At 40.2% G+C, this 26,632-nt stretch overlaps 2 protein-coding genes across 3 annotated transcripts; both read right to left on the bottom strand.

The window, feature by feature from the left end:
• Positions 1-4,618: 4,618 nt before the first annotated feature.
• On the bottom strand, positions 4,619-9,163 carry LOC143009197 (uncharacterized). Of its 2 annotated transcripts, none has more exons than XM_076161212.1 (5): positions 8,952-9,163; positions 8,137-8,324; positions 7,203-7,685; positions 5,765-5,806; positions 4,619-5,683 (listed from the first exon to the last, which is right to left on the bottom strand). In XM_076161212.1, exons 1-5 carry the CDS (start codon positions 9,020-9,022, stop codon positions 5,235-5,237), a joined length of 1,233 nt encoding a protein of 410 aa, XP_076017327.1. In that variant the 5' UTR covers positions 9,023-9,163; the 3' UTR covers positions 4,619-5,234. The 2 variants fall into 2 exon arrangements, with proteins under 2 accessions (XP_076017327.1, XP_076017328.1); XM_076161213.1 differs by having other exon boundaries at positions 8,948-9,160.
• Positions 9,164-10,386: 1,223 nt separating this feature from the next.
• On the bottom strand, positions 10,387-15,657 carry capns1a (calpain, small subunit 1 a). Its single transcript, XM_076161214.1, has 11 exons — positions 15,534-15,657; positions 14,304-14,355; positions 14,131-14,167; positions 13,944-14,036; positions 13,796-13,853; positions 13,632-13,696; positions 13,001-13,069; positions 12,517-12,595; positions 11,757-11,873; positions 11,557-11,615; positions 10,387-11,424 (listed from the first exon to the last, which is right to left on the bottom strand). Exons 2-11 carry the CDS (start codon positions 14,348-14,350, stop codon positions 11,398-11,400), a joined length of 651 nt encoding a protein of 216 aa, XP_076017329.1. The 5' UTR covers positions 14,351-14,355; positions 15,534-15,657; the 3' UTR covers positions 10,387-11,397.
• Between the last annotated feature and the right edge of the window lie 10,975 nt (positions 15,658-26,632).

Below are 26,632 nucleotides of genomic sequence, written 5' to 3'. Positions count from 1 at the left end.
AGTTCCTTTCTTTAGGAGGGGGCAACGTTATAATTGCTCTGACGCGTGTGCGGGGACAAAGAGTGGGGCTGCTCCCCTGATAAGACCCTTTCATTGTGCTCGGGCCTCTTCTGTTCTGGGGTCTTGAGGAGGGGGTGGAGGAAGGGTGGATGCGGTGGAGTTTTGGACTATCGGGTTGCTTTTGTCTGGACCTCACGCGAACAGCTGTATGATAATGAACGGCACATGGTCGACCGTGTGGGACTCCAAACCAGGCTGTTGTCCCCACACACAAACGCCTCCCCCCCACACCCCCCCCCCTTCCTCCCCTCGCCCCAACACACACAAACACGCCGCTATAACCCCTTTAGTGGTATTGATTTGTAAGAGCCTGTGGTCAGTCGTCAGTTCCAGCACCTGTCATGTCCTCCCGCATGTAGAGACGGAAAGTAAACACACCTCAACTGTTATTGACACAGTCTGTTCGTGCTGCCTTCAAGGACGACATCAATCTTTATGGTCTAAGACTAAGTAATATTTACCTCAATGAAGATGGAGGGAGTTTTAACACTTTTTTGACACTTTGGTTGTCACACGAATTGACAACCTGCTGACAACAGTGATTTGCTTTTGTTGTTGTTAGTTGTGGTGATCGGAATATTCATAACAATTCATAATAGCATCAACAGTAATAATAACAACAATACTATAAGCTATATTGTTGCGAAAGTCTTCTCACCGATTTCTCAAAAGGCTTTAGTATTTTCGGTCAGCAAAAAGTGACATTGTTGAAGAATTTGAGTTTAAATCGATTTTATTTATGCAAAGAAAGCAACTGTCCGGGGATGAAACCATTAACTATAACGTAAACATTGCAGAACGGCGGGCAAATGTATTACTTTTGCATCGTGCGATGCCGTGTGTGTATATGTATGTGTGGGAGTGTGTGCGTGTGTGTGGGTTGGGGAGCGGGGGGGTTATCTAGTATTCATATTCTAATGACGCGTGCCTGAAGTGGCCTCTGTATATCCTGGCACGCTTCCCTCAAAAGTGCCACAAGGACAAAGGACACAGAAACATAAACCGTGACATAAATAACAAAGTGAAGGATGTCTTTAGGCACATTACAGATCATATCCCTTTAATAAAGCTGCAGAACCTTATGATGCCTAGACTGCACTGGTTCAGAAACTGGTGGTCTTGCAACCTCAAGAATGTCCCCAACAAAATGAGGACACATTTGCATTATGAATTTGTCTCTTTTCTACCTGTTTACATCCATACTGATCATTTGACAGCCTGCACATATCAGATATATTGGCTTTTCATTTGCAGTTGTATTTTTATTATTTACAAGTAGTGGTCTTTTGCACAGTGTATGTCGTGATCATTTCTACTGCCTGACTGTGTTCTGGTATGATTCAAGTTCATCCCCACTCCAATCAAGGATTTAGTTTAGTTCTGTTATTGTTTGTGCTTATTGTAGCTGAAATTGTGATTTTCAGGGTGCTTTTTTTCCAAACAAATCATGGATTCTTAAGTAAAAACAAGTACAAATGACAAGAATTCAGTAAAAGAACAAAAATAACTGATTTTGAATATGTCAGTTTTCACAATAACATGTTGACCCTTGTAGTATCTCTATCAACTAAGTAGCACATGTTCATCTCCATCTCATCATATCTCTTCCATCTCGCATTCCTCTAAGTCGCTGATGTCGGATACATGTCCCATATATCTGACATCTGACTCCGGACTGGACAGAAACGCTGCTCTTAAATGAATCCTTGTACTGTATATGTTGCATGTGAGGAGGACGCGGGTGTCTTTGTGTCAGGGGAGCAGATGGACAGTGCGCCTTATCGGCTGTTGTCATCTCTATGACTTGCAGGGGTGTGACACGAGCGTGCCATGGGGCATGGGAACCACAGAGGAGTCATGTCATCCCCCCGGCCCACCCATTATAGAGAGTGGCCGGCATCTGCCTCCTTTACCGTACACAGCAGCTTGGAGATCCTTTCTCCCCAAGGATGCTTTGGGAGAAAGAGAGGGGGAGCTGCTGCAAATCTAACCCAGGCCCTCCGGGGAGAAGTTGGGCTGTTGTGGCCACTTCTGCAGCCTCAGCCTGCTGCTGCTGTCTGATTCTGGAACAATAGGAGGGGTGGTATGGTCTGTCTGGTAGGCTGTGACGTCCTGCTTATGTGTACATGTGTGTGTGTGTGTGTGTGTGTGTGTGTGTGTGTGTGTGTGTGTGTGTGCACATAGCGGCTTTGGCTGAGTCTTTGGCTGATTGGCTCATCTCATTAAGATGCTGGATGTGTGTTCCAAATTCCTCATATGTCAGCATTTTAGAAGCAATGGAAATATGTCTTATTAAGCTTTAAGCTGGTTCCTTTTCCTCAGACTGTGATGGTAAAACTTTGAAAATACTTCTACGTGACATCATACAACCCTGTGTATGTTTGAGGCATTCTTTGTTCTGCATCATCCTGTTAAATTTGAACTGTAGTTCGACTTGTCAGCAGGGTTGATAAACATTGTGTAATTATTGCTTGATTGTATAAAGTGTGAATTCGGTCCAAACTAATCTGTGAGTTATTGACCACATCACCACACCGCCCCTATAAAACAACTGATAGTAAATAAAGCTGAACTGTTTGACTTAGAGGCAGATGCATAATTACTCTTTTGTTGCGGCACAGAAGGAGCCACGATAATAATTTAATCCTGTCCAAACTGAGACGGATCGGCCTTCCTTCCATCGTACCTTACAGACTCTGGCCTGCCTCAGTGGCAGATGGGAGATGAAAGAGGGAGCTGGGAGGGACGAGGGAATGAGAACAGGTGGGGGTGAAAACTGAAGAAAGGAAAGGGCACAAGGGTCAAATGGGGCGATGCGAAGGGGGAGGAAACTTACAGAGACTCGCTGAGGGACAGATCGATGGATAGATTTTCTTCCTTTTTCATTTTGGCCTAATAAGTCGACTTTGGTTTTCTCCAGATGTCTACCAAGTCTTTAGAAAAATGAAATATATAGCATAATGCTGAGAAGAAGACGAGGATGAAATCAACAAATAAGAAGGATGCATTGAATGAAAAGCATGAAAGCATGAAAGTATGCATTTACTTTCATCAAGTGGCTACACGAGAAATGTCCACCTGTCACAACTGGAAATAAAGTCTGTATTTTTCCTCAGTTGTTCCATTGAAACAGCACTTTGTTTCTGCTGCAGGAATGTAATGTCTCATCAGGACGAGCAGACGTAAACAAAATGCCCGTAAAAGCTTTTGACAAACATTTTAGTCAGTTACGAGTTTAATGTCAGCTATCACGTTCTAAGCAAAGTTATTTGGTATGTTTATTCTTACAGACAGAAGAGTTTTTACATCATTAAGATAGACTTTTATTGACACTCAAAGTGCATAATAGTTTTTCAGAGCGGCTCAGGTTTAAGTGCTCCGTAAAGAACTAAAGGCAAAACGCTGGCTCACAATGTGAATACAGCTGCCTATACAAAGCCCAGGCCCCCCTGCCAGACCCCCCACCCCCCACCCCCCAGCCCAGACCCAGCCCTCCAGCTACGGAGGAAGCCCCAGCAGACTGTTGCACTCCTGCAGCATCACACCCACCCTCCTCCCCCTGCTGTGTACACCAGCCGGACTCTGGCAGCTGTTTAACCAACTCACAAAGACAGAAGGGGCCAGTGCACAATACAGTCAATATGACTCTACCCTCTCTCTCTTTCTGTGTGTGTGTGCCCACATCAGCACTCACTGTATTCTGAGTATACATTCAATAATAGAGCTTTACAAATTTGAGAAGCCCCATCCTACATAAAGTGTCTGCATAGATTTGTGAAACAGATGTTAATGCCATAACTTGGTCGTCATTGATTCTAAATGACACTAAGCAACAAAGTTTCTTATTTGCATTGGTAAAATCACATCATAGTTTTAAGTCACACAACAACCAAGTTTAAGATAAGATAAAAGTTTTTTATAATAAGAGTTTATTGAACAGACAACTGCTAAACCTAACTAACTGTGGTCTGCACAGATGAACAAACAGCAGGTTAATCATTGGCAGGATGTTCGGTTTAGAGAGATAAGGGTTTGACAAATTTGAGAACATTAAGAAATTGATTTTTAAAGATAAGGATACATGCACTTCTTCTTTGTCGCCTTGACCTTATATCAACAAATTATAAAATAGCATTCATAGTAACAGAAGGTAGTGGACATACACATTCAATGGTTAAAGATATTGGAGTATTTTCCTCTTTTAGCTGTCTTGAAAATAGAAATCTATACTTGAAAATGTCCATCATTACTTGCAAGACGGAGTGGAAGTTTTGGATGTTTAAGGAAGGTAAGAGCCTGTACTACAGCATATTACAATATGAGGGAATTAGACTTATATATGTATAATAAAGGGTATGTATGTTTACAGTTAGGATTTGTGTTACTGTCCCATCACAATAACATGCACAGTATTTAATATCTGAGGCTCATTTTCTCTGAATCTTAATCATTTAGATTGGATTTTGACAATTCCTTCACAGGTTGCGTTCCATGTGTATAATATAGACGGTTTAATAACCGTTAGTCAAGAACTCTGCAGGCTTATAGGCAGGAAAACTTTTGTTTAAAGATGCGGGGTTTATTCCATCACTGAAAGAAGTTGCTTACATTTTCATTTTCAAGTGTTCATGTTTTAATGTAAAAAAAGTTACAGGTAACATATCTAACACACCTTGTTTAGCTAGGTCAGCTTTCAGACCATATAATGGTCAGCGCAAAAAAACAGTCACAATTACAGCACATGTGAACATTTCTAATGCAAGGTAAGGTTACAGCTTATATCAAAGACACACAAATAGTTTTCACCGATGTTTAACAATGAAAGACATAAGAACAGACGTAAACAATTAAAATCTGTATGCATAGCAAAAACATGTTTACATGTTTATGACTTTCAGTAGCTAAAAAACTCCACATTCTTTCATTATGGCTGAAAGTATTTATTACATTTCTCAATCCATTTGCACTTAAACAGCAATTCTATCAATAAATCTTCTATGAATACAGTTTTTAAAATATAGCCACAGAAAATCTGTTGCGTACTATCAAAAAGGTATACAGTCAACCAGCAGTAGACCCCAAATGAACTAAAACGTTCTGTGCCTGTAGAGTATGAAGTCAGTGATGCAACTCAACAAATTCTAGCACCAACACCTCTGTCTGACAGCGAGCTGCTATAACGCCGGCCGTCCATTCAGTTTGTCATGCATAAGGGCAATGGCCCCACTAGTGAAGTCTCTGAGGACGTGAACGGTCTCCCGTTGGAGCAGTAAGGACTCACGGACAAACTCCTGCTGAGTCTCTGCCAGCTGCTGCACAGACTCGGACAGCAGCTCCAGCGAGCGTGAAACCGTCTCTAGTAGCATATTGGTGGCGTGTTGCTCCTGGAGGCTATGTGAAACATTCTGTAGCATGCCGTCCCTGGAGTTCTGGGAGCGCTGGACCGGTTTTGGGTGTGTGGCCGTAGAGGAAGAGGGTCCGGCGGGTGCCTGAGGTAGTTTGTGATATTGTTTCTGGAAGCCGTTGCTTCCTTGATGATCCTCTGTTGGTTTTTCAGACCAAGTGGACGGCGCCAAGTCGTCCCTTTGGTCGTCGTCTGAGTCTGCAAACACAGCTTCAGCATCTTAAAAGGTAAAAAAAATAAAGATTTAAAAAGTGCATCAGTGTTTTTCCCACATCATAAAACCAAGTTCAAGATTCTCACCTTCAGTAGCAGGTGTTTCAAAGGATGGCTGGGATGATTCTCCTGCAACGGTCAAATTTGTTATAAGCAGAATAAAAACATGAAGATGCACAGACATGTAAAGCACCTGGCACCCACCGTTCATTATTCCACATTCAATAGAGCTAACACTTTGCATTTGATGTTCGATGAAACATTATTTTAAAAGAAACCAATGAAAATGGCCTAGAAACAACCTTTGGAAACATTAACCTAACACACACACACAGACACATATACTTTACATACTGTATATGTGTGTGTGTGTGTGTGTGTACGTGTGTGTGTGTGTGTGTGTGTATCAAGCTCTGTCTGTAGGTCTGAATGAGACTCTGCACTTCTTAGCTGGTAGTTTGTTTCTCTGTCCTGTTGGAGTCCTGACCTGTGACTGGCACAATCTGACACTGGCCTATTGTATCCTTCACAGGTTGAAGTCACTCGGTGCCAGACACAGCAAAGAAACTCATTTTCCGTCTGTGAACATGACGTTTTTTAGTTTAATCTGTCCAAAGGACATTCTCCCAGAAGCACTGGGGTTTGTCAATGGGAATCTAAGCAAACTGTTTTTTAATGTTTCTCTTTCAAATGGCACTTCCATGGAGCCCACATTCATTCAGAAAGTGACAATGAAACCATACACCATTGTAGTTCAGCTTGTATCTGTTATTAAGTTCTTCATGCTTCTTCTTGTTGGGTCCAGGGAGGTTTGGACCTTAAACATCCTCATCCTCATAATATTTACAACCGCGGTCACACACATCAAGTTGCTTACAGATGCTCTTGTAGCATCTAAACAAATGACTTTGTCCTCATCTTCCAAGACAACTCTCTTCTTTTCATTCTGTTGCCCATGTTCACCGTGGTGCCCTTTCTCTATTAAAACAGACTGAATGACTGATTAGGAGATTGAAGACACCTGTGACACTAATTAAAGGGAATTCTCGGCATCACCCTGAAGGTCATTAACCCTGAAGGTAATCACCTGCTGATGTTACATTATCTTACTTGATGCAGTTATTTACAAAATAGTCCACTTTATTGAATTTGTCAACAATATATTCATTTTATAAATATTTTTGTAGCAAATTGTAAGGTGCAACTGAGACTAGTCCAATTGTGTGTCTGTGTCCTAAGAAACCAAGCAACCTAGCATTAAAAAATAGCATTTGTTTTATTTACATTTATATTAAAAGCTTAAATACACGTCTGATGTTACATTGACATTCCCTTTTCGCTCTACATACACATTCATCACGCCATGTCGCCAGTAACAGAGTAAATATGTAATTTGATCCTTTTTGGTAAGTAGTTTTAGACAATAGGTGGTTGTTGTATGGACATATTTGTGTTTCAACTGACATGAGTAACAGATAGGTAAAGTAAAATTAGTTTTTGGGTGAAGATTATTTGATGCACTTACGAGATGAGCCGCTGTAGTTGGGCAGGGATTGATCTTCTTTCGCACCCGGCTGGCCAAGTCCACTCATAGAGCAGGAGGTCGGTGGCGGCATAGATCCCATGTCCATCCCCCCGTCAGGAGAACCCGGCATTCCAATCATATCATCCTCCTCAATTTCCTCTTCCTCTTCTCCCTCGTCATCATCATCTCCCAGCATACCAAAGTCTCCTATGCTCTGGTCTTCCTCGTTCATCTCCAGAATTTGCAGCACTATTTTCTCTGTGGGATTGAGATCTCGGGAGAGGCGAGAGTTGAGGCCTCTGTTGGGCACCGTTCCTGATCTCATAGCCGACACTTTCCGCTTGGTGTCGCATTTCAGGTCTGACCACTTCTTGATGACCTCAATGACCTCCCGCTGGCACTCTCCGATGTCATTAACACGTGCAGTGATTTCAGCCCACGTGCGCTTCTTAACGTCTGTTGGCACACCTCGATTGTATTTGCCTTTGGAATAAAAAACAAGAAGTGTTACAAGTTTTCCTTTACATGTCAGCCAATCAGTGCTGAGACTGAATTCAAAATATTAATTAAATGGACTGGAATTATATAGCGCTCTTCTCTAAACTGCACATTCACATTCACACACTGATGGCTGGGGGCCTCCTGCACATCAGGAGCAGTTACTTCCACAGGCTCTCTTAGAGAAGCCGGGAATCGAACCAGGAACTTTATTTTACTTTTTGAAGACTAGACAAATGAAATGACCACTCAAATGATCTATGTGTATTATGCAAAAGAAAAATCTAATTTGATATAAATGTGATACATGACCCAGAAATACAGTGTCATCATTTCATTGTCATCATTGTCAACATTGTAGGAACCCATTCATAGAATCCATCTCTATTCCAAACATGAGCACTCTGATGAGGATACACCCTCACAGATCACATACCCACAACAATTTTCCGGTGTTTCCTGACTTCATCCAACAGTATGTGGACTTCACTGAAGGAGAAACGGGCTTTTCTTTTCTTGAAGCGAAAACTGTCTTGGTTGTAGAACAATTGTGAAGACATCCTCCACACTGGGTGTCTGAAGGCTCCTGCTCCACCGCCTGGGACTGTCAGGTGTGTTGTGGTTCTGATGAGACAGAGATGAAAGCCGTTATGTAGGAGGACTAAGTTGATAAAAGAATGGAAGTTTAGCTTGGCAGAATGGCACATTGCATCATTGGGTATGAGCATACAGATAAGCAAGGGTCATGTGTAGAGCTCGGGCTGTTTAACTAATATGAATCAATGGCCGCAGTTCGATTTAGTTTAATTGTAGCAAACACGTATTGGTGTCAGAAAGTGCCGGAATTAATGCTGCTTCCATCGGCCATAACACTGTTGGTGCTGATAGTGGAATAGTCAATGAACAATGGACGGTGCTATAATATCAATGACACATGAGATAGCAGGCTGGCTAGTCATGGCTGACAAATTCCACCCTGGTGATTACAAGGAAAACATAAGTGTGCACTTCGTCGCCGGTTGTCTAACGGCCGATGTCTCCTCGGTTAGCATAGCATACACTTCGTTTGGGTTTAACGTCGCATGACAGCGCGCCCTGTTTGTACACCGTAAAGCTCGAAGGCTAATGCTAACATTGCGGTGTGAAAAAAGGAGAATATAGCTTGCCAATTCACTGCAAGCTCACTTCCCGCGGGGCAGATTTCTTCTAAATATGTAATTAGTCATATTTAATGATGGCAGACATACCCACAATTTTAAACTGTTGAAATTTTGTCCAGATACGACTCGATAAACTTCCGTATATACAAGATAGCTACACATAGCAGTGATAAGCTAGCTGGAGCAAAACAAGGTCACTTCCGGATGGAATGATTTTAATCGTGTTGGATAGCTAAAACATTGAATTCAGGTAACGTATTAGTGTGTGGAAAATATATCGCAATTTTATTGCTGGGCTAAAAGGTTTAACAACAACTATGTTTAATTTGTGATTTCAGTTTCCATTTTGAATATTCAGTGACTTTATTCTGAAGGAAACACTGACATCCAGTTTTGTTTTGTGATTTGGGTCGTAAATGAAACACGTGAAGCTTTTATTTTCTTAACAAACAGGCTCTGATTTGACCAAGCAGACACGTTTAATACCAATTTACTTTGGCACTGCGCTATGAATACGTCATTCCAATATGCACTTTTGTTGTTCAATGTATGTGAGGTAAATGCATTTGCAAATGTTTTTGCAATTGTGGGTGATTCCACAGGAAACCAATCAGTAACTAAGCAACTAATTGGGTGTGAAAACCCCCAAATGTAACCTTGCATCTCTTCTTCCAGGTTCTTTGTCCTAACCACAGATATTTGACGCACTATTCGCCAAAAGAATACAGACGCAAATAGATGTAAATGGGAAACTACTATATGATATTATATATCAAATTACTCATTACAATGGTTTCAAAATTAGGGAAAGAGTGGTTTCGATTTATTTTTAGATCACAAAGTAGTTTTGTGATTTCATTGTTGATTTTTCCAGAACTAATTCAGCAATGCTCCAGAGCAACAAACAGCAACAGAGAGGGAGAGCATTGCATTCATTTTAGGATAAATGTTCAAAACACCACATGCATATACAGTCAATATGTTAATAGAAATAGTTGTGTGTGCCAACCACCACCATCACAGGGCCAACACGCCACACACATACACAATAAATCACACTCCCACTGTAAATCAGCTAACTGGCTCCGCCCTCTGGCCACTAATCGCAATAGCCGCTACATATACCTCATACTCACTCATCTTAATATGTGAAGTGTAAAAATACACACAAATTGTATTGCTGAAGGTTTTCACGAATCGGATTTATATGCCTTAGCCTTAACACGTGGAGTTAATTATCGACATGAGGTATATTTTATTAGCAAGAGCCGTGTGAATTGTGAATGACTATCACTGGTATTTATTTTTACTTTGAATTATTTTAATTAAAATCATGTTCTCGTTAGAAATAAAACTGTGTGCACTCTAAGCGTCATTTGTACTGTCCTACATTTTTTTTTTAAATGAATTTTTTTTTCCTGTTATTGGAATGCTTTGAATTGTTAGCTTATCAGTTATTTCCTAAAAATGATACATTTATAAATAATCTGTCGAATTTATACCCCACCATATGATTAGACATACTATACATTCTGACGCTTTTATTCCAAATATGGCACAGGCATTTTATTCTACCAGGCATTTCAGTAACAATTCAGTGAGTACAGCAATAAGTACACATCAAATCCCAAATAATGGCACCTATACTTTGCATGCAGTACTGGGATAAATGTTGTCTGTTAATGAATTCTTTATTTAATTCAACATTGTGCTGGCTTGGTCTTGTGCAGGTGTTCTGCACAGGCACAGAATACAGCATGAACTGATCTCTAAGCTGAGGCAGAGAATGCTACATTAATGTTAGTATCCACCCAGCATAATACATTTGATGGCACAACCTGCAAAACAAAACATTGCCTACTGGCATGTTCATATACATCTGTAGCATACTCTTTTTAATATTTGGTTATTTCAAATAAAGTGTAAACCTGCTACTAGCTATAAAAAAAAATATGGATCCCTGGCACGTGGACATAAAGTAGCGTGTACACTTGTAAAACTGCTAAACTTCCCCTTTAACTAAAATAGTGAATTCCCATTGTTTTTGTGAAATTTCAGTCAGCACATGAATTGTTTCACAGGTCCCACAGTGGAAAGCTTCTTACTGTCAGTCTGTCTTTGCACCTGCCATTCTTGGGTTTGGGGCGAAAGAGGCAAAATGAAAGCAAAGCATTGTGGGTTTACAACAAATGACAACAATCCATGATGCTACAGTACTTATGCACCAGGAAAACATAGGCTGCATGCTTCTCCAGAGCATTGAGTGGCGGTCACAAAGACACCAACAAAATGAGTGCAGGTTGGCAAGTTTCCTCAGCTCCTTAGATTTGGCTCTTTAGAAGAGAAATAAAGAATCACACACAGCTTTTCTGAAATATAAACAGAAATTAACATACAAATAAAAAACCTGCGCGCACACACACACACACACACACACCGGTTGACAAGCTGATTAACATGGGAGGATGTAGGGATGTTGTGTTTATTGTGTTGTGAAAGTGGTTCTCTTAAACGGGCAAGAGCGACATCATCGTGACTCAAGAGTACATGGTCAGCTGCAGCCACTGAAAAGACAAAAGGACAGCGACAACTTTACCAAAGGGATGAAACTTTCCTGCAAGATGAATGAAAATATATGAAATTAACAATATTTTCTATTAGTAAACGCCAATTTGACCGAACCAAGATCAGTTTACCTCCTGAATGTTGACTTTGATTGTCCCATTGGAGTCCTTATCCAGGGTTTTGAAGGCACCTGAGTCAGAACAGAGATTAAGTCAACTACATTTTTCGGCTATGAGATTACATTTTAAAACAATCACTGATCTCAGACAGCAGATACAGCTGCACGGATGATTAAGAAAATGATTAATTCTCTGTTAGGTTTAAAACTTACGCCACATGGCATCCAGCCTCACAAGGCAGCCAACGTAGTTGTCAAAATCCATATTCCCATTTTCATCGCTGTATCTGCGAATTATCATCTGGTAGAGATGATCATTGAGAGGGAAACCTGAGGAAGAGATGAACGCAGGAAATTACCGTCATTTCCCTATTAAACAGAATTGACCTTGTACATGTAAAATAGGTTTGAGGCTGCACTAACTCACTGTATAACAAAATCATAACCTTGTGTTTGTTTTGTTGACAGTGGCACGAGGGTGCAGGATATTAAACACTGCTCACCTCCATGTCAACAAATACAAAAGCACCACCTACGCCTCACAAATGACTTTAGGGTTGAATCAGAGCCTCTGGACTGCAGGTGTACCAACTATAGTGGACACTATATTCCAGTGTTTTTCAACCTTTTTTGTGCCAAGGACATTTTTACATAAAAAAAGTCCTAAATCACACCACCAACCAAAAGTTTTACAGAATGACACAAATTTGCGCTGCGATTGCGCTCTGTCCCACGGGCCAGATAGCGGGCCGGATCAGCTTGCAGATGAATTAAGTGAAGTTGGATAATTTCCCACGGCACACCTGACGATCTCTCGCGGCACACAGGTTGAAAAACACTGCTATATTCAAATATCTGCCATGGTAAACGATATTCTTAAGGTTCTCGGAGTATCATTTCTGCTAACACTTTTTTTCGTTCTGTCTACATCTTTACTTTGGCTTCACTAACATTTAGGGGCAAAACCTCTCACCAGCAGCTTCGAAAGCACTCGGCAGCTCATCTGCACCAATGACACCAGAGCCATCTGCATCATAGGACTTGTACACCCCCTACAATACAATTAAACAAGATATAAGTAATAGCACCATATGAATCAGAGTCCCAGTAAAATGGAAAACTGTAAAGGACACAATTGGGCTTGATTAATAGAGACTGACATCAATTTCCCATCCAAAAACCCAAAGAGCAAAAATAAAAAATAGGAATTTAACAGGAATTAGGTCAGTCCATAGACAATTTAAGAGCATGAGTTTTATGATAAAACAGTGTAAACATTTGTTGATATCCAACACTTCGCATTACAATAAAGCTTCTTTCCAATAATAGCTGAGTTACATCCTAAACCTCTTTTGTTTCAAATTCTCTATGTTCATCGTTACTGGAGGTCATCAAACTTTGCTGCCGAGCACAAGCAGCCTGAATGAAACTGAGCCTGATAAACTAGATGCACTTGCCTGCCATTTCTTGATATTGTTCCAGAGATGTTTAAATTCGTGGAACCCCAGTTTCCCAGTGCTGTCGCTCTGAAACAGGGCTAAGGAAGAAACACAAAGTATACACAAAAGGTCGGATTGCTTGTGGACTTCCTATATTTACCTAAGGTATTCTCCTGGTTTTATGAGCCTGGAAGTCTCTGTCTGCATTTTATATACATATTAGTGAAGACTGTGATCCACAATGAACTCACAACAATATGAAATTAGTGAGCTATTAATGTTTACATTGACAGAAGCATCGTCTCGGGTCTTGAGAAGACTATTGACAGTTTCAGACCCAATCACCCTTTTAGAGACGTTTCCTGTCTTGCACACAACAACACAGCATAGTTTCAGTGCTCACAGGTGGCACTAACATTGACTAACACGATTATAGTCTAATGATAAAAAAGGGCTTCTCATGCAGAAGGAGGCCATTTATCATATGATGCAACAGCCCAAAGTACACACACAAACACACACACACACACATGATCCGAGGGTGTGATGGAGCCTGGTGAGTGTTTCCTTTCTTACAGTTGATATAGTCTTAATCCCATTGTACTGTCTATAATACACCAAGTTAGCCCACTGGTGAAGGAAAGGATACATCCATGACTGCCACCATGCTCCTGCAAGACTCAATGCTGAAACCATCTGTCTTCAGGTCAGCGTCTAAGATACAAGCACAGGCATCATCAAACATGGTAACACTTTAAGCTACTAAAGCTCAACGGGAGTAGAAAAAGACCAGCAGCAACAAACACATCTTACGTTTTCCAATGATTCTGTTAAGGATGTTCATAAGCTCAGCTGGGCTCACCTCCATGTCCTACATGATGAAAATGTAATTTAATAGATGTATATGTATGTGAACAGTCACTGTCAGAAGTCATTCAAGCAGACATTCAGAAGAACTCACATCTCCGGCCAGTTTCTGGAAAACGGTGCGGAACTGTCTGTCTTCGTCGCTCTCATTGTGCTCAGCGTATTGCACCGGCCTGCGTGGCGGTGGCTGTGGAGCAGGGGCATCAGCAAACGTTCAGCACAATCAGCGTTTAACAGTGCATAAGCCTATAATTAACGTAACCTTAAAACCTGTCACTCACCGGGTCGGAAGGCATAAACATGGCCGGGTCAAGCTGGCTATGAATAAGGACAAGGTAGCAGACAAACAGGTTACACTACAGTACACACACACTACAGTACACACACACACACACACACACACACACACACACACACACATACATACACACACATACTTTAAGCAGATTCTTACCCAACAACCTTCACAAGTCCCCCCAGGATACCTTTGACCGTAAACATGTTGACTGTGAATGTAATTGCAGAAAACAAAGGTTAGGCAAGTAAATAATAATAATTTCATATGGTTTGATATAAAACAGACGATACTCATTTTTAAGAAGTTCAATGCAACTGGAGGCGGAAAACAGGCAATGACAAACATCTAGATCTAAAACCCAATAAGCTGCAGTTTTTCAAAATAGTTGCAACTCACGATAACAGCATTTAATTTAAAAACAAATCAACAAAGGCATGACACAGCTGATCAGAGGCAAATGAGAAGTCTTCAAATGTGATTAGTTTGGCTGAACAATAAAAAAGGTAAAAGATGAAATTGACAAAAATATGAAACGTCAACGCAGCATTTCACATCTGAAGACCTGGAAACTGATAAAGCTTTATTTATTCAAATGTACTTAAACCTAAAAAGTTGTCGGTTACTTCCGTGTCTAAGCACACGTTTATTATACTCTCATAGAAGCCTGGTGTTTGTTTAATGCTAAGTTGTGGTATGTTTAGCATTATGTCCTCAGTGAAACGAACCAGGAATTCCGTTTCTGTCGTGTTTCGCCCATAGGAACAGATGCAGTGTTTTATTAGTTTACTAAAGCCATAATTAGACTTCTTAACATTCATGTACGGTCATGTATCTGGACTAACTTCGATCCAAACAGACACGCCCGCTGGATGGACTCACTCACAACCATTTCCTGCAGGGAAATAACAACCATTGCCGCACCCAAATTACAAAATTAAAAAGTACGACACTTGCACCAGAAGAGTAATAATGAGAGCAATGGCAGGTTGGCAATCAATTCAGACAACTTCAACATCATTTTTAACTTTTGGCAACTTTGACGTCGTAGTAAATCATGCTAAGCTAACGTCAGCGACGACATTTGCTCAAGGTTTTTTTTCACATCAACAATTTATAACCAGACATACTCCTTGAATAATACCATTAGCATATCATATACAGTATTATGTAGAGTAAATGTAAAGCTTTACATCTATATAAAAAAAACCCGGAGCAACTAGAGCTTAAAAGTGATGACGGTAGCCTGAGATGCTAAATTATGCTAACCTAGCGAACTGTCGAACTCGCTAAAGCTTCAAACAAACAGAATTGGCGTCGTGAAGATCCTTCATTAAATTCAGAATTAAGGTTGATTTGTTGATCTCAAACTCGACATGTTGTACTTACCAAAGGGTCAAAAGACTTTATGAAGTTAAAGGCAGCTATCTAGTTGCGCTCCTCTGCGTAAGAATGTCAGCTGGGAGGAGAATCTGTCAACACGCCCAGACTGACGCAGCGGTGATGGAAGGTGACGCGTCTCCTGCCTGCGTCCGGCTTTGTTACGGTTGTATTGTACTTCTACTTTTGTAGATACAGTTTATTTATTTGATATATAAGTCACGTTTATAAGTGATTACGTCAATGGCCTTTAAAGCTCATATTATCTGCAACTCGCGTATAGCTCTTGATTGTCCCGTTTCAGACATGCGCATTGTAGCCATGTCAGACGCTTTAAAACAATGAAATTACAATATTTTCAATTAAATAATAACATTTATTTTCTAATGGAATTTAATGTCGACAGAGGACGTATATTGGGCTGTGTCTCGTTGCAGAGGCCTCAGGAACTCAGGTACATGGGACCCCCTGCAAAGAGCGCTCAGCTGTCCCCGATTTTCTCGTGTAACTACATGTGACTTCACGCTTTTGTTTGTTGGTTTTTAGTCATTATTGCTTCGAATCTCAACTGAAAGAAAATTTAGAGCTTAAATTCCAAATGTGGTTGCTATAAACAGTTTAAAAATAGTTAGTTTTGAAATAGTTATTTAATATTTACACTATAAGTGCCCCCTCCCAACCCAAATCTCCAACGATAAATACAATTATCCTAATATATTTAGATACAATCAGACAGCTGCCATGCTCGCAGCTGTAAAGTAGTGTGTGGAGTTACAAAATAATTCCAGCGGGTGGCGTTAGAGAGCACTGAATGAATTATCAACTGCTTCTCTTGTGAGGATTTAAGCGATCCTCACTGACCAGTCCAACACTTCACCCTGACATATTTATTTACCTAAACACAGGCTTTTCCTTCTTCATTCAATCAAACCTTAACCACTCATTCATGGTGAATGCCAATTTGTTTGCGTCAACACCTCTGCTGCAGTGCAACATATTGATAGAGCTTCAAAGTGATGGATACCTGCATTTATTAGACTTAAACAAACAATGTTATGAACGTTTGCAGCAAAAATTGTCATATCCAGCATGACAAACTTGCTGGATTGCATCAGATAAATCAATTCCCACAATGCTCCTCCCCTATGGATAACAGGAATCATTAAACTATTCTGGATATATTGACCAAATCAAAGCTATGTTTGCATTTATGCCCATGAAAATCTTCCTAAAACATCCCCCCACCCCACCCCTGCAGCGGTCATTGTCTATTCTCATTGATTTTCATAGCAAAATATAACATCATGACAATAACAGGTGAGAAATGCTTCACTCTCTCCTCACGCCCAAGTGTGATTCGTGAGCACCCATAGAACTATATTCCTGAACTATGTGTGTGACGCTTAGATTCACACAGATGCATGACCCCTTCAGTCCTTGTGATCTGTGCTTTCAAAACATCTGTGTTGGTTCTTGGATAGATTCAAACCTAAGGTGGAATCATAACACACCTTTAAGATGTCCTTTTTATCCGGGAAAGAAACGACAGTTATCAGGGCCATGACTGTTTGTCATCCTGACCTCAAATCTGCAATTTTCCTCAAAATGAACGTTTATCAAAGCACTCACTGGTGTGTAATCAGTAAAATTTATCTTTGATTTTCAGAGTTGGTATTTACAAGGTCACTAAATTATATATATATTTATACATATATAAATCACCTATTGTATCTCTGACACCTGCCTTCTTTGTGCAAATGTGGGATCCTTGCTGCAAATAAAATATCCCATACATTAACAGTGCACACTTTTACACAATATTACTCTTTGTTTTAGCACCATCACATGATATCTACTGCAAATTCAATTAGCTGTGAGACTTTGTAATGTAGGCATGTATCTGTATATTTGGAGTGTGAACTCCATATACTATATATGATGTGCTGTGCAGAAACAGTGATATGTATCCATCAGATCCCTCTCCAGCTAAAATGACTCCATCCATGAAATAGAGGTATCCATGGTTACATCAGGAGCCATGTTAAAGGGTGCCTCAGTGTCTCTCCATTCTCTCGCAGTCTCCACCTTTTTCCCCATTCATCTTTCAAAGAAATAAATGCACCACCTCAAGGTTTATGACGGCCAGGACTTGGTTTTGTAATTGTAAATGCAATTTTCCATGAATAACTTCTTTAATGCTGCTTGGTGTTTATTGATTCAAACTGTTATTAAAGCTATTTCAATTGTGAATGCATAACAAAAAACATGTGCAGCTGCCTTGTGGGAATAAACTGCAGAGCTTAAGTAGTTCAGAGTTACCAAGGCTGCGTGCGGGTTGACATATTGTATAGGAACATCCCCCAGTACGACATATTCGCAGCCTTCAGAACAACCAGTTACCTTGACAACGCAATTTTATCATTCAAGCCCATTGCTACCTGCTCCCACAGCAGGAATCAAATGTGCCTTAAATTTGTATTGCTGCAGGGTTTTTTTACACACTCAATTCAGGGTAGAAATTAGATCAGGTGAATTGAGAAAAACGTATAGAACATTTTTGAGCGATGATTTAACTCATTCGCTGCACAATGGGATGAATGTGCATTTATTTTCTCCCTCTCCTCACTTTAAGGAAGGTGCTGTAAGCTCTTAAGTGCGTCACCTAAAACAGAATGGATTATAATTGAGGAAGATACTGGGGGTATTGTTTACTATAATCATGTCGATCATAGGAAATGCAGCTGTGCTCCCTTTGCTACCGCATCTGATATTCTGAGGCATGTGTAAAATCAGCTACCCGTTGTCATAGATACGCTAAAAATGCACAACAACTACATAAAATATTCAAACTATTTTCATTTTGGTGAGGCATTATGAGGGATGAACTGCAGGGATTAGAGAGAGAGGTTCATAAATTCAAACTGACACGATGTAATTCCCCAAATACCAGTGACCTCAGTGTTGGTTACTATTTGCAGCAACTTACTCATGCTGTTACAGTCCTAATTATCAGGCCATATCTGCACATTAGTTAGTCATTCTGATTTTTATTATGCAAGCTTTCCACGTGGTGCGCCCATCTGCTGTTGAGTCTCTTTTAATGAATCCCAAAAGTATCCAGGAAGGAATTCCAATGGCTCACTAAGATATCTAAATCAAACTGACAATCAAGTCTTATCTGAGCATTGGAAACCAGAATAGTTTGAGAGAAGATGGAAAACTAGCACATTTAATGGAAAGTGCACGCTTCGATGTGACTGAACGTTGGTGTTTTATGTGTGTATATGTCACCCACTTCTTGCTTATGCAGCTGACTTCTGTAAATTAGGATTTATTTGCTGGATAATGAACGAGGTCATAGTGGAGGTGGAGGAGGAGGAATGGCTGCATACTGCATTGCTTGTGGATGTTATTATGTAAGTCGTGGAGTTTCTGACATGTTGCAGAACTTTTTTTATCAGAGCGAGAAGTCTTTAGAATCTACAGTGAGCATGAATTCAAGTCCAAAAAATATAAAATGAATTCTCGATGGGCTGATTTGTGTTGTAGGTAGGTTTATATTGTTATACTGTGCTGATATTTGTTCAGTCAGTGTTGGGGAGATTCCTGTCTGACCGCAACCCAGAAAATCTTCAAATTAACTTCTGTCTCTTTGTGCATTTTCATTTATTTATCTAGATGAATAAATATTAAGGCCTGACTCAGCCTGTAGCTTGTATTAAATCTGCATAGTGAGGTCATCCATCCAGCATGAGCTTTTAACCCTACAAGAATGTGATTACCCAGGCTAAATGTTTGTTCAGAGGTTCCATCCCAATAAATTCTGCATCTTTGGGAACAAAATGAATTTTGGAAAATGACAAATCAAATACTAGTCCAGCTGTTGACACCCAAAGCTGTTGAACACATCTGAATTTGTGCTCAGCAATCCTAAATGTATTACTTAGTGATGAGTTCATAGCGAGAGGAACATTTTAGAGCAATTGCTAATGCTGGACACTGACCTAAATGAAAGAATGTGCTTGTTTATAGATGGATCTGGACACAGCAATCAGCACTGAAAAGCATCACTGCAATGTGTCCATTCTGAAATCTTTGTCAAGCTTTAACATGCAAAAAAACCCATATTGAAATGTTTTTCCTTTCTGCAGCACCACTATGCACATTGAGAAAAAACAACATTAAGCTACTGTGTCTTGAAGGTCCTCTGGCTGACCTACTGTGTCGGCTTAGGCTGGCAAGACCACCAGACAGTGAAATACAGACAGGCTTGCTCACTAACTGTGTGTTTCCGATCAGGTGTGTAGACAGGTGAGGTCAAATGTGTTACACATTAATGTAAATATGTTAGAGAGTTAAACACCTCTTCAAAAAAAGTGAAACTTTCAGGGCAATCCAGGACCTTTGGGTTTATCATAAAGGAACCATTTTTATAGGATCTGCATGAACCCAGACTCTATACTGTATTACACTATAAAAAATGAGGGAAAGTAGCAGATACCGCAAACTTAATTGTGGAAACACACCACATGCAATTCAGGCTACAGGCAGGTTGAGCTGATCTCCCATTTGAAGTTGTTTTAGAGGCTGGTCCTGTCACAACTAAGTCTCCTGGTCAAGCCATCAAAGGTCGGAATGGAAGACACCATACAACACGGGGGGACCCACAGGGGACAGCCCTGTCTCTATTTCTGTTCACCCTCTACACCTCAAATACAATTTGGAGTCCTGCAACCTGCAAACCTTCTCTGGCAACTCTGCAATTTTGGGTTGCATCAGTGAAGGAGGGAGACAGAGCACAGGGGTGTAGTGGACACCGTCGTGGGTGGAACCACCTGCAGCTAAACACCAATAAAACTAAGAAATTGGTGGTGGACTGTAGGAGGCACACAACACAACCAACCCTCATCTTCATCCGGGGAGCGGACATTGGAATCTAGATCGACAACAAGCTGGACTGGGCCAGGAATGCCGAAGCTGTGCTCAAGACGAGCTAGAGCCAACTACATGTCATTTGGAGGCAGTACTTTGCAAATCTCTCTTACTTTTGCACTACCTCCAAAACTGTACATGTATATATTTACAGCTTTATTGTTGATTCGATACACCGTTCTTATTTTATTCTCCTCTCTTGTTTGCCCGTTTCTTATTATGTACAGCAACTATGTGCAGAGGAATTTCCACCCAGGGCATAAAGTCTTATCTTATCTTATCCTTTATGTACAAATATGTGGAACGTACCAATGTGTGGTTTGTCTTATTCAACACCCTGTTCTGTGTAAACTAACCCAAATGTCAAAATCCATGTAATCAAAGTATTGAGGTATTTGTGCTGCTTCTCCCTACATGAATATTTCACCATCTTGTGTGCACGTCAACATTCCATTCAGTTCCGATTCAGCTGCACTCTTGAAACGGATCTGTTTATAGAACATGTCCGTCGCAATTATACTGTATAAACACTTGATCTTTCACTCAAAGGAGACAGAACAGAGGGAGTAGGCGCCGAACAAAAGGAACAGAAGACAAGTGATGTTAAAATGAACATTTATAATGACTCTTTGTTGCCGTCGCAAAAATAATCTTTAAAAAACAATTCAATTATTAACACTGAAATGCTGACTTCACTGGTAGTCCACGAGTCATAAAACACAACTCACTGAATTTCTTTTACAAACACAGTACTACAGTTACATTAAATAGTCATTACCCTTAAATCTATTAATGAATAATGTTCAAATAAACTAAGAATAAGAACACAAATGACACTTTTAAAATCCTCTCATTCCCTCGCTATAGTAGCTGTTGTCGTTTTATCAACAGTGTATCATTTAGAAAATATACTGCTTTGAGATGTTTCTCTGACAAAAGCAGAAAACAGACTGGCAGCATAACAATACTGGTAACGCCGTACAATTAGGGTGATGTTTTGGGAGGGTGGGGGAGGTGGTGGGATCCATTCCAGTGATCTAACATTTAGTTATGCAGGCTGGCTGCCTTTTGGCTCAGTATGGAATTATTTGGCACTCTTGCTGACAAATATTTGCCATAGAAAGCTTTCACATTCTTTAGTGAAACGGCACAGGAAGGCATTTTCCTCTCATTTTTTCAATATATTCAGAGGACGTTTTTCGATTTAAAAGACATATAAATGCAGTTCTAGAAAGCCCTTTGAGTAGTTAACACTGGACTTTCACAAATGAAAGACAGGAGCACTGTCACTAATATCAAAGAGAAATGTACCCAATCAACAAAACATCACTTTGCTTCGGTTAGAATATTTGATCTTATGCTGTCAGTCCATTTTTTTCTGAGATGGAAAGAACAGAGGTTAACTAAGGTGAAAACCGAACCCCAAAAGTATATTTACAATGACGTGAGGATGTTTGCAAGTTACCGGCATGCTTTCTTGAGTTTACACCTAAGCAAGCATTCAACCCTGCAGAATTGTCCAGATAACCAGAAAACAAAAAAAACAGTCTTGCAGAGTTTTGACAGTAAAATATCCAACACATGGGTGAGTTCTTGGCGATGCATAAGGTCAACTAAGTTCATGGGAGGTTCAGAGTGTCAAAGACAAAAATGGCCTCATGTCTGGTCAGCAAGAATCCAGTATTTTCTCAGACGAAAGGGCTCAGAATACCATAATCCGTTTAAAGGGTGGATACAGTAGCAGGTGCTCAATGTAATGAAACACAGGTGGTGATATCATGTAGGCTGTTAAAGTGAGACTTAGGTAGAAGAGGTTTTAAGAGAGGAGCAAGCAGTCTTAGCCAGTTTGTAGCATTAAAACCAGTCCTAGCCTTCCTGTGAAAGGGCTCCATGGGGCGGATGAACGTCCAGAATACATTTGGTGTGGAAATAAGAACAATAGAACAAACTTTTGGAATGATGTTGTAATAAATTTGGCATTCATTCATGATGTGAATTAGTTGTGAAGCAGTGGAAAAAAACAGGGGTTTGTGACACAAAATAATGAGAGAAAAGATCATTCACAAGGCCTCAAGAGTTCAAAGTCTAATCGGTTTCCTCTGTGTGTTAATGTAAATCCTGTGGAGTTGGCAGATCTTCATTTTGCTGGTGCCGATGGCACAATTTTTTGTCATTTTTAACATGGGATGCACACAGTTTCACAACAATGCACAAAGTGATTGACACACACACCTCTGCTGAAGGGAATGTGAGGATACAGGTGCTACTTTTCTAATACGTCTGAGACTCCAGCCCTTTCCATCATTCATGAGACCCAAAACATTCAGAGAATAAATAAATAAATGAAAAAAAAAAACATTTGAGCAACAGCAAAAAAATGTCAAAAACAACTGTTGAAAGCCAACATGGTTTGTTCCATTTCACACCCATTAATAAGAGATGGTATCTGTAAAAAGACATGACCCACAGATCAGTAAAGTGCATTTATGCAACACCAAACAAACAAGATAATGTTGACAGCGAATCGGAAGTTGTGTTAAAACATCTGGTTTATGACTTTGGCCGTGTGTGGCCTACCTGACTATAGCTGAAATCTGTTATTGACATAGATATTAACTCTACATGTAGTTGACATTCCTGCCCTGAATTTACAATAAAGACAGATAACATTCGACAGAAAAGAAAAGAGTAAATGGGTACATTCATAGATTAGATCTGGGCTTTCAAGCTGAGATATAAAAGAATTGGAGAAATATTATGGGACAGGTTACGTGAGGTTCAACCTGTTAGGAACAGAAACGCATGCCTGATATCCGAAAACACAAGGAGCCAATGCACTGAGTAACATTTTCACGTTTGCTTGTTTCACATTTGAAATACTCCTCACTGTACCAAAAAATCAAAGTATCTTCTCTGATGATGCAAAGAGAGATGATGAATTTGTTTGATGACAATTTGATCTGAGATGTGAGATTTTCTTTTTTCGGGCCAACATGACAATAATGAGCTCCCTCCCAACTTACGACAGAAAACAACTTTTCTCTTTTTTTTTTTTTTCAAACATGAGGCGAGTAAACTTAAGTGCTTTACATTTGACTGCATGCAGCGTTATGTCTTTGAATGTTGCGAGACACCTCGCGAATTTTGTAAATTTTTTTCCTCCATAATTCACTTTGATACCATGCAATAGAAGACGTGCAAAAAGATAACACCTAACTCCACAAACACATTTTTGATTGTTAATGGCTATGTTATGAATGCTTATAACATGTTATGCTTAGTCCATGCTGGCCTATAGAGACATTTGTGAGAAAACAGCAGTACTTAAGCCACAGGTCAAACAAACACACAAGGGATGCATGGAGTGTAAAACAACATGGATCCATACAAATCACAATCTTTAACTCTTACTCTATGTACCTATGGGATCAAACAATGCACAAAAAGTTATTTGTCCTTTGTTTTCTTAAGTAATGTGTTTGATTATCTTTTCTTAACTTAAAAGACAGTGTTCGATTGGCACTTGATCAGCACTTCTAAACAAGTTATTGATATCTAACATTTGATCGCACATCTACAATTTCAGAAGCTGCGGAGGTCTAGTTTGGCACAGGTTGTACTATGGAGTCTATTATTACTTTTACTATCTTACCAATACTGTATAGTATTCTATACACCTCATTTTATGCTCCAATCTTATGGAGCATATTTCTAATCAACAGACCAGACATCTTTTCAACTAAAATATTTTGTATAGTTTACTTATCAAATAGCAGCATTTTCATAACTTACAAAAAGTACATGTAAACCTATTCATTCAAAATCTTAGTAATTTCAAAGGTTCATACAACAGACATAAAACACAAAACAGGACAACATGCTACTATATTGCTTCCAATATTCTTTACATTTTCTTACTGTCAAACTAAATCATCAATGACAGAAATATGGACACCACCGGTTGATGATGAGTCATCATAATGCACAAACAAACTGCGAAGCTAATCTTAATCAGGCTTAGTTGGCACTCTCATCATCCACACAAATATAACATAGTTCACATTGTATTGACAACGCTGGACTGCATTTGGACTACAAACTAGAATAGCTACAATAAAGTACATATAGATCATATGACATGACATATTGTATTCCACAGAAATGAAGTCTAGTCATTTTCAGATAAGAGGATATGCATAAAGGATGTCATTGTTTCGGCTTGAGGTCACAAACAAGTTCCCGCTTTTCTCTCGCTGTCTCACCCATTCTGTCATTACTACGCTTTGTTTAGAGACTGAAATTTAAGCTCAGTTTAATCAGCCGACACGCGAATATTCCTTCAACCAAGATTAGCCTTCTTTTGAAATAAAAAACCCTCTGTCTCATACCTAAAAAGGCCATAGTTCACGGTATAAACCTCTCTAAACCCTACTTGTTCTTCTTATAGAGTGAATTTGATACGTCGAGCTAATGTTGCTGGTTGGTCTGGTGGGTGTCACAGTTTTGGAGGCAGGTGTTTTCTGTGCATTTCAGCCTTGTGCACTCTATGGCCTGGCAAAATATTTGTATACCCTTATGACCTATAGTGCATAACTCCCGCCAGCAGCATGCCCTACACACCGCTCATGAGAAGACGAGACAGGAGGAAGGAGAAAGAGGGGGAGAGCACAGTGTTGGAAGAAGCATAGGACAGGGATGGGGGGAGACAGCAGGGATCCGAGAAGGGGTGAGAAACAGCAAGTGGGGGGGGGGGGGGGGGGGGGGGTTAAAATGTCGAGAAGAAAGAGGAAAGTTAATGACGGGTAAGAGAGAAACAGTATTTGGCATGATGAATTGATTGGCGAGCTTTGAAGGAGGAACTCCCCGCAGTCGAGCAGTCCAGTTGCATTGATAGACATCCCTTTGATTTGTGCTTTGTTTCTTCTTCTATGCTAAAAATCCTGGGCAGTAAAAGGTGTTCGTGGCCAGATTGGAGTTGCGGACGACTTGACTTTTGAAGACTTCCGGAGACACGTGGCGAAAAAGGGAAAGATTTGGGGGGAAGTTGGAAAGAACAGGCCTCACTGCTGCCGTGTCCAACGCTTGACGACGCTCAGACACAAAAGAGTTAAAGTCAAACACTTCAGAATATATCTTTTAACTTCTCAAACGTGAGTTATGAAATGAAAAGGCTGTTTGTTAAATTCTCAAAACACGGGAGTGGTTCTGATTATCTTAGACACTAAACTCAGCACCAACCCTCACAGCTGTGTATTAGAAAGCTGATCATAGAGCTTGGGGTTGATGGGGACAATTGAAAGATGCTTTTTGAGTGGGGAAGTGGACGTAATAGGACTATAGAATACAGTGCAGGGGAATGCGACGGGGGGCTAATTTGGTTACCGGAGATGTTCGCTAATTGACGTGGGCGCTAGCGGCTATCTGCAGTGCATTGGTACCGGTGAACGGAAACATTACAAGATGCTAGGCTAACAAATGCTCTTGTGGAGAAATGCCTTCTGTAGGTCTTGTACATGTCACATAGATGTGCACATTTAGAATAATACTCACATCCCACCAGGGACAGACACGTTTTAACGTTGTGTGTTTTTAATGTCTCACAGTGCAGTCTTCAGAGACCCAGTGTACTCAGGGTGAAACCATGGATAGCAGCACAGAAGGAAGCTAAGGTAATCTTTGCGCGTTTTGGAAATGCTCGGAATAATTATCCTCTCCGCGTTAGACAAACAACTGCCCATAAAAGACAACGATGCCGAAACAATTTCACAATGTTTTATTATGTGCTCCGCCCAAAGTTAGCCAGCGCTAACGTGTTTCCTGGGGAAGATAACAGGCTGGCTGGCTGGCTGGATGAACTGCAGAATCGTTTTTGTTTTTTTCTCGTTTTGTCTCCATGCAAATTAAGAGGGACGATTCCCAGGAAAGACTCCAAATGTTCTTTCGAGTGTCACTCTGCTTCGCTCTCATTAGCGTATGTCTCTTTGACTATTTGGTACCCCTTTATATGTAAAGGCAATAGTTTCTTTGTTCACAGATATTGGTTCATACAGCTTCTCTTATCAAAACGTGTTTGGAATTATTTGTTCCCGTGCAAACTGTACTGGATAGACTTCAGGCGGAAGGTACTCTGAGCTTGGAGTTTGTTCTTGAGAGTAACGATTCTGTTACTGAGGAAA

The sequence above is a fragment of the Genypterus blacodes genome, unplaced genomic scaffold, assembly GCF_046128005.1.
Source record: "Genypterus blacodes isolate CSIRO-AG114 ecotype Tasmania unplaced genomic scaffold, CSIRO-AGI_Gbla_v1 ptg000111l_1, whole genome shotgun sequence".
In the NCBI taxonomy this organism is placed as follows: domain Eukaryota; kingdom Metazoa; phylum Chordata; class Actinopteri; order Ophidiiformes; family Ophidiidae; genus Genypterus; species Genypterus blacodes.
The sequence above is the reverse complement of the archived record's forward strand: the minus strand, read 5'-3'. Positions and strand labels throughout refer to the sequence as shown.